This window comes from Protopterus annectens, chromosome 7.part0, assembly GCF_019279795.1.
Source record: "Protopterus annectens isolate FY-2018-M chromosome 7.part0, PAN1.0, whole genome shotgun sequence".
In the NCBI taxonomy this organism is placed as follows: Eukaryota; Metazoa; Chordata; order Ceratodontiformes; family Protopteridae; genus Protopterus; species Protopterus annectens.
In genome coordinates, this window is record NC_056739.1 from 515,752,992 (window position 1) to 515,769,746 (window position 16,755).

The 16,755-nt window shown below is 35.8% G+C and overlaps 1 protein-coding gene across 4 annotated transcripts in view; it reads right to left on the bottom strand.

Annotated features, from left to right (window-relative positions):
- Window positions 1–16,755, bottom strand: part of TRAF3IP3 (TRAF3 interacting protein 3) — a 967,079-nt gene that overhangs the window by 111,096 nt on the left and 839,228 nt on the right. For 3 of the 4 annotated variants that reach the window (XM_044077128.1, XM_044077127.1, XM_044077126.1), the window contains exons 10-13: window positions 10,570–10,668; window positions 8,473–8,475; window positions 5,325–5,462; window positions 1,267–1,411 (exon numbers count right to left, since the gene is read on the bottom strand). In XM_044077128.1, the coding sequence (XP_043933063.1) occupies window positions 1,267–1,411; window positions 5,325–5,462; window positions 8,473–8,475; window positions 10,570–10,668 (385 nt within the window). The remainder of the gene's footprint in view (window positions 1–1,266; window positions 1,412–5,324; window positions 5,463–8,472; window positions 8,476–10,569; window positions 10,669–16,755) is intronic. The other variant, XM_044077129.1, reaches the window with a different exon arrangement.

A 16,755-nucleotide genomic window follows, 5' to 3' on the forward strand; every position in this document is an offset into this window, starting at 1 on the left:
AGACAGACTTCACACAGAAGGCACCCCAGCTGAGAATCTGCCGAGTATCAAACCAGAGAACCTCTTGCTGTAAGGCAACAATGTTAACCACTGCACCACTGCACCACCCAAACTTAACTCGACCTAACTTATTGAAGCACTTGTTCAGAATTTTACATTTAAAGTCATTACATTAAAGAAAATAATGCATGCTATTGTCCTCCAATCTGATTACATTACCAAAGAAATAAAATGTTAAAATTATAAATCACCTTTAGACACATTAACTAACCTATGGACCAGAGCACAATATCGAATGTCAAATCAGTTACAAAACAAATAACAAAGGATAGCCTTAATTAAACATTTTATCTGAGTTGTTCATCCCACTTGAGAATACTAGTGCAAAAAACATCCTCATTAATGTTGTGTGCTTTGTGCCACTGATGTGGAGACTTTTTAAACAGACACTGTATTTGATATTCAGTAGGTTTCCCCTCTTATGAGTGTATATATAAACTATACATAAGTTCTCTGTTTCTGCAGCACAAGTCTGTTATACTTTGTATCTGCATATTTTCACTATTCTGATTCCACTTTTTTATGCAAATGTTGGAAATCTGATGTAAATCAAAAACACTAGAAACTTTTTTAAGAGGGTCAGCCTCTCCTTCACCCCCATCTAAATGGATGTTTCCCACATCAATGTAATGTATATATCTTTTCACTTTAAGGTTGGACAACCTTGGCAAAAGGGCATTTTTTTTTTTTTTTTTTAATTTTGCATATTCTGAGTAAAAATAAATGGTGAGCTTTTAACACTTCACCCTCAAAATTCATCTAGGTGGTCACCCATTGTACTGGTCTCCTAGATTATAAATGGGAACCTTAAAAACGTTGGTTACTCAGCCAAAAGAAAAACTTACATTGTCAGTGAAAAATGAATAAAGGCAATATTAAATCTGGTGAAGTACAGGGACTGAATGGATACTGTTGTCTGAGCTCAACCATTTATAGGTGGTTGTCAAGGTCTTAGTTCTTATAAATTGTCCTAATCATTTATAGCACTATAAAGTGTAGACATGTGTCTATCCCTACCCATATAGTGCTTAACTGGTGTGCTGATAACCATGTCCTACAAAAATTACAAACTGAAGTGTTTAAAGTGTCTGCATAAAACAAAAAATCTAAAATATTTATAGGTTTAGTTGATTATGACTTTATTTCTGTTGTTTTATGATGAAATTGCATAGAAACCAGCATGATTTCTAAATATATGATTGTTACCTTTCATAGTGCTAAGTTGTTCCTTTTTCAGTTCATTGTCTTCATGTAAAACATCTAGTCTAGACTGCATTTCTTCCTGTTCCTTTCCCATAATACCCAGCTTCTCTTCAAGTTCTTGAAGTTGGGTTTTCTGGCCTTCTGCAATCTGGCACGATGGGAAAAAAGTGAAGTTTAATTTTTACTCATTGCAATATTAAAAGTGTGTGCAGTCATGTTGAATAAGATTATGTATACTATTTTTATGCTGAAAATGGAGTGCTTTTACACTTAATTGAAGTGCATTTTCACTTACCAAAAAGAAAGTTTAACTACTATTTTGTTAAATAAATGCCATTAATTACAATTAACCATAATAATATCCATAAATGTTTTACAGGACAAGTCCGTGAAGCTGTATCTAAAGATATAGTATACCCTGATAATAATTTCTCAATAACCACTGCAATATCTACAAACAAAAGAGAAATAAAATTGCAGCCCACAAGTACAAAATCAACAATACATTTAACAGTCTGTACCTAATATTCCCTTTATTTGGATTTCGTGAATGATGTCAGAGAATTCAACATCTTTTTTCTCCCATCTCTTAATTGCATTAATGCAAGGCTATCATATTGTAGAGATGCCACCCAGCCAACTAGCATTACCACTTATGAACTAACAGTACATGAATATTGTAAGACATCCCAAGGAGGCCCATGCAGCACTGCAATTAGGGAACAAAGTCACAACATGACGTTCATTCTCACCATGAAGGCTTGTGTACTACCAAGGCTAATAAACATAGTCCCTATACAATATGCAATAGTCCCAATATAATATGCAATAACCCACTAGTAAAACTTCCAGGCCAACTGCAGAGTAACTGAGTAAATAAATAGTATATGCCTATATCTATATTTATATGTAGATATGGATATAGATGGGTATACATTGCTGTCTGAAAACTTATCGAACCATAAGTTAGACTGCAAATGCTCAAAATGCACCCTATCAGAAAAAAAACTATTTTTTTTCTTACAGAGGCACAAGCTTCCCTGCATCCTCAAGTGGGAAGCATAGCTCCCATACCCCTGTTAAATACATATGCCAACTCCAAGGTCACACTACAACAGAGAAAGGGTAAAGTCTCTTATCCCCACTTTACCATGATCTTGCATATGAGCAAAGTCAACACATTTGAGCAGCTGTTTTAGATCAGCTCTGCTGGCTCCTCTTTTGGTTCAACAAGTTGTCATTTGACAACTTGTCTATCACACACAGATATATAAGGGAGCATTGCATATAGTCAAATGTGTGTAATATTGGACATCTATAATTCTGACAGAAGTGATCAAATAATCATATAATCACTTCTGCCTGCATTACTTTGTGTGAAGTTGTTGAACAGTGGGATATGGGAATTTGTCCTTAACCTGCTGCTGTGCAATCTCAGAATTTGTATATTTAATTAACAAGGAGCAAAATCATGAGGTTTCTGATTTTCAATCATTTGGGATAGATGTTTTGCTGATACAATGTTTTGGTACTTCAGTATTTGAAAATACATCTCTTAATCTTTTTCTCTGTCTATATATATATATATATATATATATATATATATATATATGATACTCCTTTTTACTTTGTATAGTGAGAGGGAGATAGATAGATAACAACACATACACATTTGCACAGACACAAACACATTTGTGTGTGTGTGTGTGTGTGTGTGTGTGTGTGTGTTTATTTTATTTGGATATGGATCACAGATGACCACAACAAGCAATAAAGTCTCCTGACACCATATAAGAAAGAAATAACAAGGCCTTTCAAGGAACTCATCAAAACCCACTCAACACATGACCATAACCCAGAATGTAGTCCACTCTAACATAAAATCAATACACTTTAGTAAAAGCTCCAAAAAAGACCCAGCCAAGTTAGAGTCTTTACTGTGTAATAATATTAAACCTCCTGTAGTGGATGCCCATGGGCTATATGCAAATAAGCCCTCAAGGACATACAGTGTTTCAGCTACATGACTTCAAAGCTCAACCCCCACTTTAAGGTATTACACAGTGAAGACTCTAGTTTTGCTGGGTCTTTTAATTTTCATTGAATGGTTTATCTGCGTGAATTTTTTACCCTTTGGTTTCAGTTTTTAATAAAATGATTGAACTGCTGCTCATATGACACAAAACATGACAAAGTAGTTTTCTAGAAATCAATCTCTGTGTATGACCTAAGCTCATTAGCTGATGATAAAATGCCACAGATTAAATCTTACAAACTCCATACCACATAATGTTGATAATATACAGTTAAACACAGATAGCTTCCCCTTGTAGATAGAGACTGATTGAATGACACAGTGCTGAAAATGGAATGTAAGTTAGCCCCCTCTGAGGAAACACTAACAGAATGTTCCTGCTTCTCTGTACAGTGCATGTTTTAGTCAGAAAGGCCGACAGTCAGATTTTATTCCCCACAATGCCTATGATAGCAAAACCATATGTCTGAAGTGATATTTGAAAAATTTTACTAATGCACTGACAAACTACAACTGCAAACAAAGCCACCCCTTGTAGTTAGACCCTCCTCATAAAATGTAGTTACACAAATATTGCAGTGTTATACTACCCAGTAAGCATATATGCATATACTGTATATATATATATATATATATATATATATATATATATATATATATATATAAAAGCTATATACTGAACTAACTCAGATACTTTGGGATTGACATTCAAACCTCTATTTGAACTTTGCAGGCATTTTTCATTGCACTGTAGAAGTCAGTACCACAAATTATTCAAGCCTCTATAACTTAATTCTCTGAATAAAAATACATCCAGAGGAAGGAAAACAATAGTCTTAACATGACAAAGTAGTTTTCTAGAAATCAATCAAGAGACAATTTTTATTCTTAAATTTGATACATTGACCCTTAGGGACTTAAATAAGGAATGTAGTTGCAAAGCCCTTTTATAAATTATAGAGTTCCTATTTGTTAATTAATTAATTGTTTTAGATGATTTGTGTATTTAAGAACTGTGTTTGTTCTTCATTTTTTGTATTGACTCCAAGAAGGCTGTGTTTGCCGAGGCACTAGAGAGTATTTATTTGTGTGTAAATTAAAAACCTAAAGATTAGTTTCACTGTGTGCAGTTCGTATTACTGACTAAGTGGTTTCTTTTTTTTTTTTAATGTAGAGGTCATTCTCTGCAAATCATATTTATAAGAATGAACATTTTACACACCGAATACAGGAAGATCAGAATATATCTAACCCAAACCATGAAGCTGTTTTGTGATACGTAACATCTTTCACCCTCACCACATACATAGCAGAAATGATAAGTATGACTTCAGGTCATCATGATAACACACATATAACAATAAGACATTACTGCTACTGAAAACAATATGACTCTGTGACACCATGAGTTTCAGTAACAAATGTACACTAGGTAAATTGTACTTAATATTCAGTAAGCACCATTCTACACACAACAAAGTTACACAACACAAACTATTACCCTCACCACAATGCACACCTGTATAAGCATTGTATTCTAATGCTCTAATAAACATACAGATGGACAAATCAGTTTATTACCACTGAAACTGGGGAGAAATTCAGATCCATTGGCTCATTTCACTACACAAGTATAGTGTATTTCTGTTGTATACGATGAAAAGCAGAGATATGCAAATCAGATTTGAAAGTGCCTCTTGGGTGTCTTTTCCAGAAACAATTGCCTCTAGATGTTGGAACTGTAACTGTTTTCAAAGCACTTTTGTGCTAAGTTAAGTGATGTGAAATGATTTCAGCATTCATATGTCATTCTTTTTAACAGTGTAGATTTTGGAGAGTGCATAATTTTGGGTATGTGTAACTATACAAAATGTACACTGCATAAAAGGTATACATTATATTTAGTAAGGAGTGGTTGGCATGTCTGATTGTGTTTATAACTGTAATCTGGGCCATCGATGTCTTGTAAAACAGTTGTGTTGCCAACTTTATAAAATAGCCAGTATGAATAGTAACTGTTGGTTACCTGTAGTTTGCTCTGCAGGTCTAAAAGCTCATTATTTAGCTCTGTGTTCTTGGTACATAATTCACTCCAGTTTTTCTTCATCATTTCATAATGCTCCTTCCAATACAAGCAGTCTTGTTCAGTGACAGTCAGTGATTTCTGAAACAGAAATAACATAGTCAGATAGCACTGATGCTCTTAAATTGTAATGTAGATTCTGTGCAGAAACAGTTAAATCACAGCACTGTGAAGCAATCAAATTATGATGGAAGGTTGTTTTTTTTTTCCCATAGGGCAGGCGATCAAATTACCCCTTACAAACCCAAGGCAAATTATATAATCAGCTCTTAGGTTACCATACAAACATGGGCTAAACATTTGGCTAAGCTTATAAGGGCCTCAGGGCCATTAGCCTAGTAAGTAACCTCCTATGATTCTATGATCCTATAGAGTATTGAAAAGGGGATTATTTGAGAACTTGTGAACAGCTATTTTTCTTACTTTTTCTACTCCATTCTGTAACACATTTCGACTGACAAAATAGCATTCTCCACATAATGTGCTCAAAAGTGTCTTATTTGAGCACTTCAATTTCAGGAAAACATATTTATCCTCACCCAACCTCATACAAACCTCTGACAAAATCAATAAATGTTGTAGTCCTCAGTGCATTAGCAAATGCTTAATTAACTGTTGGAGAAACAAAACATTTCCTCATCTTGTTCCTCTGAGTGTTAATGTCACATGTTGTTATTTTCCTGGCTAAAACCATACTTAATGCATTATTTTGACATACTCCCTTTGCAGATGACAGTGTCTCGTGTAGTCCTGCCTGCATGAATATACCAGCTCTTGATATTTACCAGTTTCAGTGAGTGATGTGTACTCCTCCATACACTATCTGAAATTGTATTCTATGACTCTGTAAAGATTGTATATTAAAACCTATGACTTTTCTCCAGCTAGATTTCATCTGTTCTTGTTTATGCTGTTCATATTTTCTCTGCCATTAATGCTGAAAGAATAATTGACTTGTAGTCCATTTAAGCTAAGTTTCAGCTTCCTTTTTGTTCACAGACATCATATACGATTACATAAAATTCATTACTGCTTAACGCCTGCAAGTCTAAGTTGAAAAAGCCTGGTAGTGTAATATTATTTTGCTTTTTGCTATTGTGTGAAACATTTTAAACAGCAAAATATCAACTTCTGATACTTCAGAGGAATTTTTGAAAACTGAAAGTATTCAAACTGATGGATATTTCATATATTATGGAAATTTAAAGCATTTAATTCCTTGCTGATTCTTAGGGGTGGCAGGGGGTGTATAGACTGCTACTGTGTGGACTTCAATAAGAGGTGATAAATGGATGTGCAAAATTAAATAAATGGGTGTTCATTTGAGTAGCATCATTCTTACATAGTTAGGCCCATTTGAAGAGTGTTGGGCTACCTATATCATATTCTGTTTTCAGACAGGTTAGATCATATTTTAATTGGTTAAAGGAGAGATATGACAACAAGAAATTATCCATAGGACCAGTCAACTTACTCAGATAACAACAAAGAAAATATCAAACTGCCTGTTTTTTTTTTTTTTTTGGTTTCAGATTTTGTTTATACAAGGTGTGCTGAAGGGAGGAAATGGAAACAACATATTCATAGCTGCTGGTGATGCTGGTTTCATTCTAACTAGATTGTTGTTACAAATTAGGTAGGGTTATTGAATTCCACAAAGTAAATCAGAAAGTTCTAAGAAAAGAGACAGAGTTGAAATTAATAAATACTAGTACAGAAAAATGGGGGGTAGGAAAAGACAGCATATTTTTTCGGTGGATGAGAGCAAGCAGATTCGGCAGGTTACTGACTATAGGGTTACCATGCTCAAAGGTGCAAAAAGACATTTACAAGTAAAAGTATATACATCAGTATGGCAAATTAACATCAGCCATTGGAAGGAATTTCCACAGAAATTGCAAGCTATGTTAGATGGTACAGGAAAATACTTTTGCTGGGGGTTAGGGTTGAGGTCATTAGACTACTAATACCACCCTTGATAATGTATCTTCAGAACATATCCCAGTTAGTCCCCTCGATAAAACGATTGCAGAGAAACATATATCTATGGCAAGAGAAGAGATCTATGAAAGGCAATGACAATGAATAGGATTCTGAGTGGACAGGAGATGTCTGATTTTCTAAGTCAGGCAATCAGTTTTAACATGGCCTAAATCCTGAAATATGCAGACATTATAAGTTAGGACAGGGAGAGTTTAAAAAAAGAAAGAAAGGTGGTAGTTTTAGTATGTTAAGAAAAGTGGAAGGGCAAACACAACGGAAGGAAAGAAAATAAGATTCTAGTTAGAGAAAATTCCTCCGTTTGGAATATCTAATGAGCATTATTGAGGGGGAGAGCTAAAAGCTTCTTGGTAGAGAGTGGAATCTTGATACAAGTTGGTGCTTAAAACTCAAGAAAATTTGCTAAGCTTAGGAGAAGAAGAAGAAGAAGAAGAAGAAGAAGAAGAAGAAGAAGAAGAAGAAGAAGAAGAAGAAGAAGAAGAAGAAGAAGAAAGTTGTTTAGATTTCCAGGAAGTAAATCAGAAACATGGCATTAGAAGGATAAATTGGTTTACGGAATGTTCACAACAAATCTGGAGAGTATATCTGAGGGACTTGAAAAATTATACTGTACTGTTATTACTTCTTTTAGTTAGTTGCATTTGCACACATGCATACCACAGTATTTAGCTATTTACTGTGACCAACTACTTAGTTAAGATATTGTACCAAGTGCAATAAATACAGAGAGACCAACAGTTTCAGTTAGCTGTTTTACTGTTAGAATTATTTTCAGCTTTACAGCATGTGGATACTTTCAGCTCTCTATGGCAAATTCTCAAAGTTTATTTTTACACACTCATATTTATACAGAGTCTGACTTTTTTTTCCCAAAGTCTAATGTAAAACAGTCTCTCTTTGTTTCTTCTAATTTATGATTGTCCTTGGTCCTTGGAAACTCCTTGGTCTTTGGAAACTCGGTGTTCTTGCATTATCTTGCTGATGTTCCAGTCCTTAATTTTGCATATCCTTATCTTGCTGACATTCTGTTTAATCGTCTTTCAACCACCATCTGCACGCAGCTGTCTTACAAACTCTGTTTCTCAATAACATACTCCTTATACATGGATGCCAGGATATCTAAATGTAAGCTATTATTTTTCTAGCACTCTTACTACTTCTAAATTAATCTTTTATATTTCATTTTGCTATGTACTATTCTTACAGTTCCCCCTTCTAATATTTTTGATGGAATGGAATAAACTCCTGTTAAAGAAAAAACTGCATTTGTTTCATCTGCATCGCTATTTACAGCATTTACCACTTGATTCATATTTACAATCATGACTTGCTGAGTTATTGTAACTCTTCGCAACCGGCAGCATATACAACAGTTCCAAACAGTCATTATTATTATTATGACTCCTAAGACTACCAATACCGGATGTATTAGCTAATTTAATAGTTTGGTTCTAGATGATGGCCACCCTGTAAATATGTTCCATCAATTATGGCCAGTGTCAGCTTCAGTTTTTCAGCCAACTTTATTAATTTGTTTTTTACTATTACAGAATTTACTTCATGCAGTAATATGCTGCGGTTGTGATGATCCAGGTAATCTTTAAGATAGTCTGTGTCCTGTATTATTTCTCTTAACTTGTCTAGTGACAAGGTAATATTAGGAAATTGAATCATTTTATATTTTCCCTTGAAACATTTTCATTTCTTTAGTACTGGTAGACAACACATAGGTTTTGTTTTCCCAGGTTAAACACGTAATATTACTGATATATCCCACAAAGGGTGTTTGCTTATATTTTAACACTGGTTTGTTTGAAACCACACATACATATTGTGGTGCCACTTCGTCAAACATTTAAAAATTTGAAGGTAATATTGTCCATTTGCACAAATTTACAGAATGTTGTAAAAAACACGGTTCATAAATAGGAGAATGTTGTCCAGATATTAAACCATTCATAGTTTCTGTACAATGTTTTAACGTGTGTTTTGTTATCCATATCTATGTAATTTCCTTCAAGTTGAGGTAACCAAAATTCAGTATAGTTATACATAGACCAAAATATTATGGGTAATACCATAAACTGACACATCACTGTTTGTTTTGTTACATTATAATACATAACTTTTCCAGTGCAATAATTGTGCTCACACTGAGTCTGTTCTGTGAACAGTCTTATCCAGCTAGTGGACGGGATCTACCTGCTGAGTAGCTGTCACCACATGTACTCATTTTTTAACATTAACTTTGTCTGTAACTCATTTTGTTGCATTTTAACATACAATGACTGTAAAGTACATTTTGTCCAATCTACAAATATAGATACATTAGTATCAAATTGCAATCTGACTTAAAAATCCCTCTTGATACCATACATTTTCTTTATGTACATACCAAATAGTAGGATTCCATTGTGCTTGTAAATGTACAATTTGTGATATGTGTTGTCCTGCTAGTTTTAGTTTATTTCATAAAATTTAAACATCCACAGTGTTTAGGGTTTCCAATCCTGCTCCTACTCCCCCTAAAAGTGTGTCATACCAAGTTCTTTTAGGTCTGCATCCTGTTTGTTTAAAACCTGGAAACGTAATATTGAAGTACTATATTGTTTTTTGGTATTGTTGTCCTATCATAGTACAAATGGATGGTATTTTTACCACTTGATCCATATGAAGTGCTGGCTTGTTACCCAGAATGCTAAGTATTCCGACCCATGGTTCTTTTCCTTGTATTTTTGTGCTATTTGTACAAATAAACAGAGTATTGGTGGAAGTCATACCCTTTTCTTCCCCTTTTGAATGTATTTTTATTTTAGTTCTGTTGTCTGCACACTGCAATATTTTATGTCTGATGTCTTTCCTTGTCCACTTTGTTACATCTTCAGGGGGATGTGCAGCATCTAATAGAAACTGAACTGTTTACTGAAATATTTACATCAGTCTTTGACTCTTTTTCTACTTTTATGTATGCCTGACCTTGTTTAGCTAACCATGCTGATATATTTGTGTTAAATGTTATGCTCCCAAAAATACATTTTGTTTGCATTTCACAACTGAAATTGTCTTGTGTTCTTTTTCGTGTAACATTTTCCCAACCAAGCATTATTCGTGAAATGTTGTAATAAACAATCTTGATTCCCTCTGTTTGGCATTCTACCAAAAAGAGTCTACTGAGTACAATACTTACATAATCACGTTTTTCATTTTTATTAGAACTGGTTTGTCCTAACAACCTCTTTGGGAGTACTTTCAACAAACTTTTGGCATTCAGTCTTGTATGTTGTTTCTAAAAAAACAGAAACATAAACTTTATTGAGCATCTGCTCTCCCTTCTTTTAAAGGCGATGCATTTTGCTGCTGATCACTAAAAACAACGACTCTCGTTTGATCCCTATGAACTAGCAATGTTTTGTTTTTTTGTTTTTTTTTTTTTGCTTTGTTTGACCTTATAGACCAAAGGTCCTATTTGTTCCATTACTTCGAAAGGTCCTCACCAATTACTATCCTATGGACAGTCCATCTGAAACGTTTTAACTACTACCTTTGTTCCAGCGGGAAGGTGTTGTTCCTGTGGCATTATTGGGACCTTTTTTCATAAATGGAATGCTTGCTCCCTTGCCAAGTAATCACATTGTTCTGTGATGACTTTTAATCATTTTTGATGTTGTGCTACCTCTAACAAAGGTCTATTATGCCCATCCTCTGGATCAAAAGGTAGTTGTGTGGGCATTGTCCTGCTTGTCATGATTTCAAATGGTGAAATCCTGTTTTGCTATTTGGGGTAGCTCTTACCCCTAGCAAAACTCCTGTCAAATGTTGTACCCAATCCCATCCCTTTTCCAAACATGCCTTTTTTAGTCTTTCCTTAATAGTTCTGTTCATTCTTTCAACTATTCCATTGGACTATATATGGTAGGGTACATGGAATATTTGTTGTATTCCTAACAAATTACATATTTGTTTGATTACCTGACTGAAAATTGTGGCCCGTTATCAGACTCAATAACTCGTGGCCATAACCAATGGCAAAAAATGTTTTTCCATAAAGCTTCTGCAGTTGCTTTAGCTGTCATTTTATTGGTAGGAATTGCTTCTACCCACTTTGAGAACACATCTACCACTACTAGTAAGTAGCAGTACCCTCCTTTTGCTGGTGGTAATGGTCCGTCATGGTCTATTTGAACAGCATACCATGGTTCATCTGCTGGCATAACCCTGTGTAACTGAGGCTTTTTACTTTTGGCACTAACCTGTAAACAAATTAAGCATTCTTCTGAAACTAGCTTATACATTTCTTTAAAGCTGGATTCCAATACTTTTCTTTGACCGTTAGCCATAATTTTTCACTACCTACATGTCCTAGCACCTGATGATTGTATTTTACCAACTGTTTTGCTAGTTGGTATGGCACATAAGGTAATTTTAATCCTTTTGTAGTGGGATAAACCGAGAATTCTCTAGGTGGGACCCCTTCTATCATGCATTGACTAGTTTCCTCTTCCAAACTTTGTTGTCTGTGAATTCGGACCAAATCCTTAGTGATATCCCAGGCCTGGTTTATTATGCTAACTTGTTGAACTGCCTCGGCTGATTTGAAATCAGAATATAACTGCCATCCCGTCTTTGCTGCCTGTTTGGTTAAGGCTTCTGCTTTTGCATTTAGCTTGAACACTTCGGAAGTTGGTTTTTGATGGGCTTTTACCTTTAAAATACTGAATTGCCCTTGTCATTCATTTGCCATATGGTTTTCCATATTGTTTGCAAAACTTCTGCATGTTTTAGAGGTTTCCCTGCACTATCTACAAAATCTCTACAAGACCATATAGTTATGTGTAAGCATAATGAGTTTACCACATATGCACTATCAGAGTAAATATTGACAGGATTATAGTGCTGTAGTACATACAGTAATGCTTCTAATTCAGTCTTATGAGCTGACATGTGACCCAGGAGCTGCACCAGCTCTGGAACTCCCAAGTCTTCCTTTTCTGGTAGTACTGTAAATCCTGTCACATACCATCCATGTTCCCAGTACCTGGCTCCATCTACAAAGACAGAGGGCAAAAAATGATTGTAATCTGGTGATATGGGGGATTTTTCTGGCTTGGTCGTATTGTCGATGCACTTATGCTGCTTTCCCTTATATCCCAGCACGTTGGGCAAATAATATTTTCCCCTGTTTGAAAGATTAAATTTTTTGTACTGAAAGTAGTCCTCCACCTAGCAAATACTGCCTGGCTGACACGATGCCATCAGTAATTTTGTTCATTTTGAAACTGTCTACTAGCAACTGCACTGCATGATGTGGTGTCTGCACTATTATGGATGAAAAGACTGTTAGATATTCTGTCTGTTTGATTTCCCAATATATAGCCAATAATTGCTGAACAGAGGGGTGATATCCCTTCTCTACCGGAGTCATTTTGCAACTGCAAATGGTAACTGGTCTCAAAGTCTTTTGTGATCTTTTATCTCCCCCATGTGGACCATTCTTGTAATAACACAACTGACAGTGTGTGTTTCCCAGCTTCTTCTTCTTTTGGCTTTTCCCAGTTAGGGGTCACCACAGCAGATCACCTGTCCGCTCATGATTGGCAGTGGAGTTTTACAGTGTTGAGTTGCCAGCCCGGCACCCAACCTTCCAGAGAAGGCACACACACACTTGCACCTAGGGCCAATTTAGAGTGTCCAATCAACTTACAGCATATCTTTGAGATGTGGGAGGAAACTGGAGCACCCGGAGGAAACCCACGTGACCACAGGGAGGACATACAGACTCCGCACAGAAGGCACCCCAGCCAAGGATCGAACCGGAGAACCTCTTGCCGTGAGGCAGCAACACTAACCGCTGCACCACCGTGGCCGAGCTGCCACTTGTAAAACAAAAGGTAACTTTGAAGTTGGTGCTATCATTTTTGTAGCCCTCAAAAATCTATCCTTCATAGCTGCAAAAGATTGTTGTTCCAGCACACCCCATTCCAGAGTGCTATTATTTTTTTCTGCATGGATAGCATGTTGTACAAAGGTCCTGCCATCTGTGGATAAGCCTCAATAAATTCTCTGTTGTAATTCATGATACCCATGAATTTATGCAAATCCAAAATAGTCATGGGTTTTTCCATTTGTAGGATACCTTGTAGTCTCTGTGCACATGTAAATCTCTCCATAGGCTTGATAATGGTCCCTAAAAATGTAACTTCTTGTGAAAGAAACTGTATTTCTTCACTCTTTACCGTAATTCCTGCCTCCTGCAGTGTTTTGAAAACCTCTTTTAATTTTTTTAAATGCTGCTCTACTGTTTCTGACTGTACCAGGATGTCATCTATGTAATGATGCACCGATCCATCCACTTCTAGCCCTTCCAAAATGTTGCCTACTGTCTGATGGAAAATTACTGGACTGTTTTGAAACCCTTCCAGTAACCATGTCATAAGGTACTGCTGATTGTTAAAGGTAAAGGAAAATTTTGGCCAATCACTTTTTCTCAGTGGTATGGCAGAAAATCCATTTGCCAAATCAATGACTGTGAACCACTGGCTTTGTGGTTTTATATTAGCCGCTAATTCAGGAACTCCCGGAATTAAATGTGCCTAGGAGTAGTGCATTGGTTTATTTTTTTACAGATCTATGACTAACCTGTAACTACCATCTTTTTTCTTAACTGGCCAGATGGGTGAGTTTGTCGGACTTTCACCTTTTACTATTATACCACTCTGCTATGCACTTTTGCATATCTTCCTCCACTTATTTTGGTATAGAGTATTGTTTTTGGAAAGGTGGTATAAAATCCTGCTTGTTTCCTATTCCTACTGGAACTTCCAGTTTTCCACAATCTGTCAGTCTCTGTGTCCACAGAAGTGAAAACTGTGCCTGTAAGGACTGCCATGCATCCTGTGCATCTGTGTGTACTGACCCTTGCATTTTTTTGAGTGTTTCATCCATTTGTATGGTGCAGCATGAAAATCCTTCTGCACCATTCCATATTATGCCATTTGGCACGTCTATGACCAATCCAATTTTATTCATGATAGCCATACCTATAATGGTTGATGCACATGAAGGGTGCATTAAAAAAGATCCCTGTATGCCTTCATCATTTGGTGTAAACCATATGGACACATTTTTACTACCCACTGCTATGCAACCAGTACCATTAAAACCTGAAATACATGTTCTTTTTTTAGGATCTGGTGGGAGTGATCGGCTAGTAACTGAAACCACTGCTCCCGTGTCTAGTAACACATTTTTCCATAGGGACCCCTCTACCCAAATGTCAGTTAGGGGCCTTCCATCCTGCCCTTTGTAAAAGATGTCAAAAAAGAAACTACTTGGGTAGGGGGGCACACCACTATTTTATATTTTCCCAATCATCTGTATCTGACGATTCTGCAACTGCGCACAACTGTAACTATACTGTCTCTTCTTCACCCTCTTTGTCGTCCCCCCACTGCCATCTACATACTTAAACTTTGTATCTTCTGCTTTTAAACCTTCTGCATATTGTGAATTAACAGGAGTTTGAGCCTGAAAATCTACCGGACATACGTCCCCCTGTGGTGTCATTTGTTTTACCTTATAGTTATAAATAATAAATTGTTAAACGTTGTGTGAGATAGACCTAAATTAGTTTTTAGAAATAATTCTAATATTAAAAGTTTATTATATAGAGGTCATGTCAAAGTTAGCAACCATATAAATGTCACACATAGGAGGGGGATGCACAAATGTGGACATTGCAATTTTTGTAGGTATATCTATGAGGGACCATACATTATGTGTGAACATTTAAATAGAACATTTGAAGTACCAGGTTATGTAAATTGTCAAACAAGTGGGGTAGTTTATATTAGTTTTTGTATCAGATTTGGGGCTTTTTACATAGGGATAACTACCAGTACTTTAAAAGAAAGGATAAGGGAACATGTTTACAGTATTAAAATTAGAGATGATAAAATGCTTTATTTAAACACTCAGTTAATTGTAGTAAGTTTAAAAAATTTGGCTTCACCATTTTAGAAGTATTTAATGGGAATCGGGGGGGGGGGGGTGATTTTAAAAATCTCCTAGAACAAAGAGAGGCTTCATGGCAGGTGAAACTCGGTGCAGACAAAAGACCAGGTTTGAATGAGGCCATTAATATTAAATGTTTTTTAAAATGTAGAAAACTTGTTCTCAATAGAAACACTGGTCAGATTAATTACATTTTATTGGTATATGTGTATTATTTTATTTTCATAGATTTTGTGTTTAAGTAGGTACACTTTTTAGGTTTACTATTTTAGCAATAAGAGCATTTTAATTTAATTTAATTGATTAATATTAATTAGTTAAATTAAGGAATTGATTGAATAATTGATTTTTGGTTGTTCATATATTATTTATATGGAACTGGTATTGTGTTTGAATTATGTTTTGCAGAAGTCTCACGACGAAAGCGTAAATAAAACTTTTGTGTACGCTAGCATTGTGTTTATTAGTCGCTTGCCTTTATTGACCATCTCTTGGACGTTTTGGTTCATTACCTTATAGTTAGGCTTTCCCTGGTTATATGGCCTTTGTACCTTTACTTGTTGCTTTCCCATGTTTTCATCTGTAACTTGCTTCGTAAACCTACCCTTTCTTTCCTGTGCTTCCCTCCATTTCCTGTAATATGAACAATCCTTTTTGACATGACCATTTTGTTGACAGCAGAAGCATTGTGGAATTTTCCTTTCTTTCCCTTGTCCTTCAGCGCCCTTAGGAGTTGGAGGTGCGGAAGCTACTCTTTGCTGCCGTTGTTGTCCTTGGTCTATCCAATGGCTTCCACCATGCCCTTTTTAATGAACTTTTACAACTTCAATAGGTCCTATATCTTCATCTACTGTGAAGACATGATGAGAAAAAGACTACGGTCATCACACATTGTCTTGCCTCTCATTAATTTTTGCACTAAATCATGCAAATCTTTTCAGATTTCCTGATAAATGCACTTAATATCACCTACAACTCCCTTCACTTGCTCTAAGAAACCATAAAATAGCTGTTTTTGAGTGTTTTCGTCCTGCATATCTCTATCAGATTTATTGAATACAATTTGAAATGCTAGTTGAAAGTGGTCTGCCTGTTCTAACATTTTGTCAGAGATAGTAATATTGAAGGGTCCACTTTGTAATTCCAAAATACTGAAATCTCGAATTTCAGTATTTTGAAACCACAAAGCTGAAAACCCAACCACAACTCATAAACTCGAAAACACACACCCGCAAAATTCAAAATCCTGCACCTACTCTACACATGCAGTACACACATAAACATACACAAATCCCCCCCCCACAATCAAACAAATGCATCTAAACTACATGTAAGCAGGGGGGCAAGCCCCCATGCAGCGCCC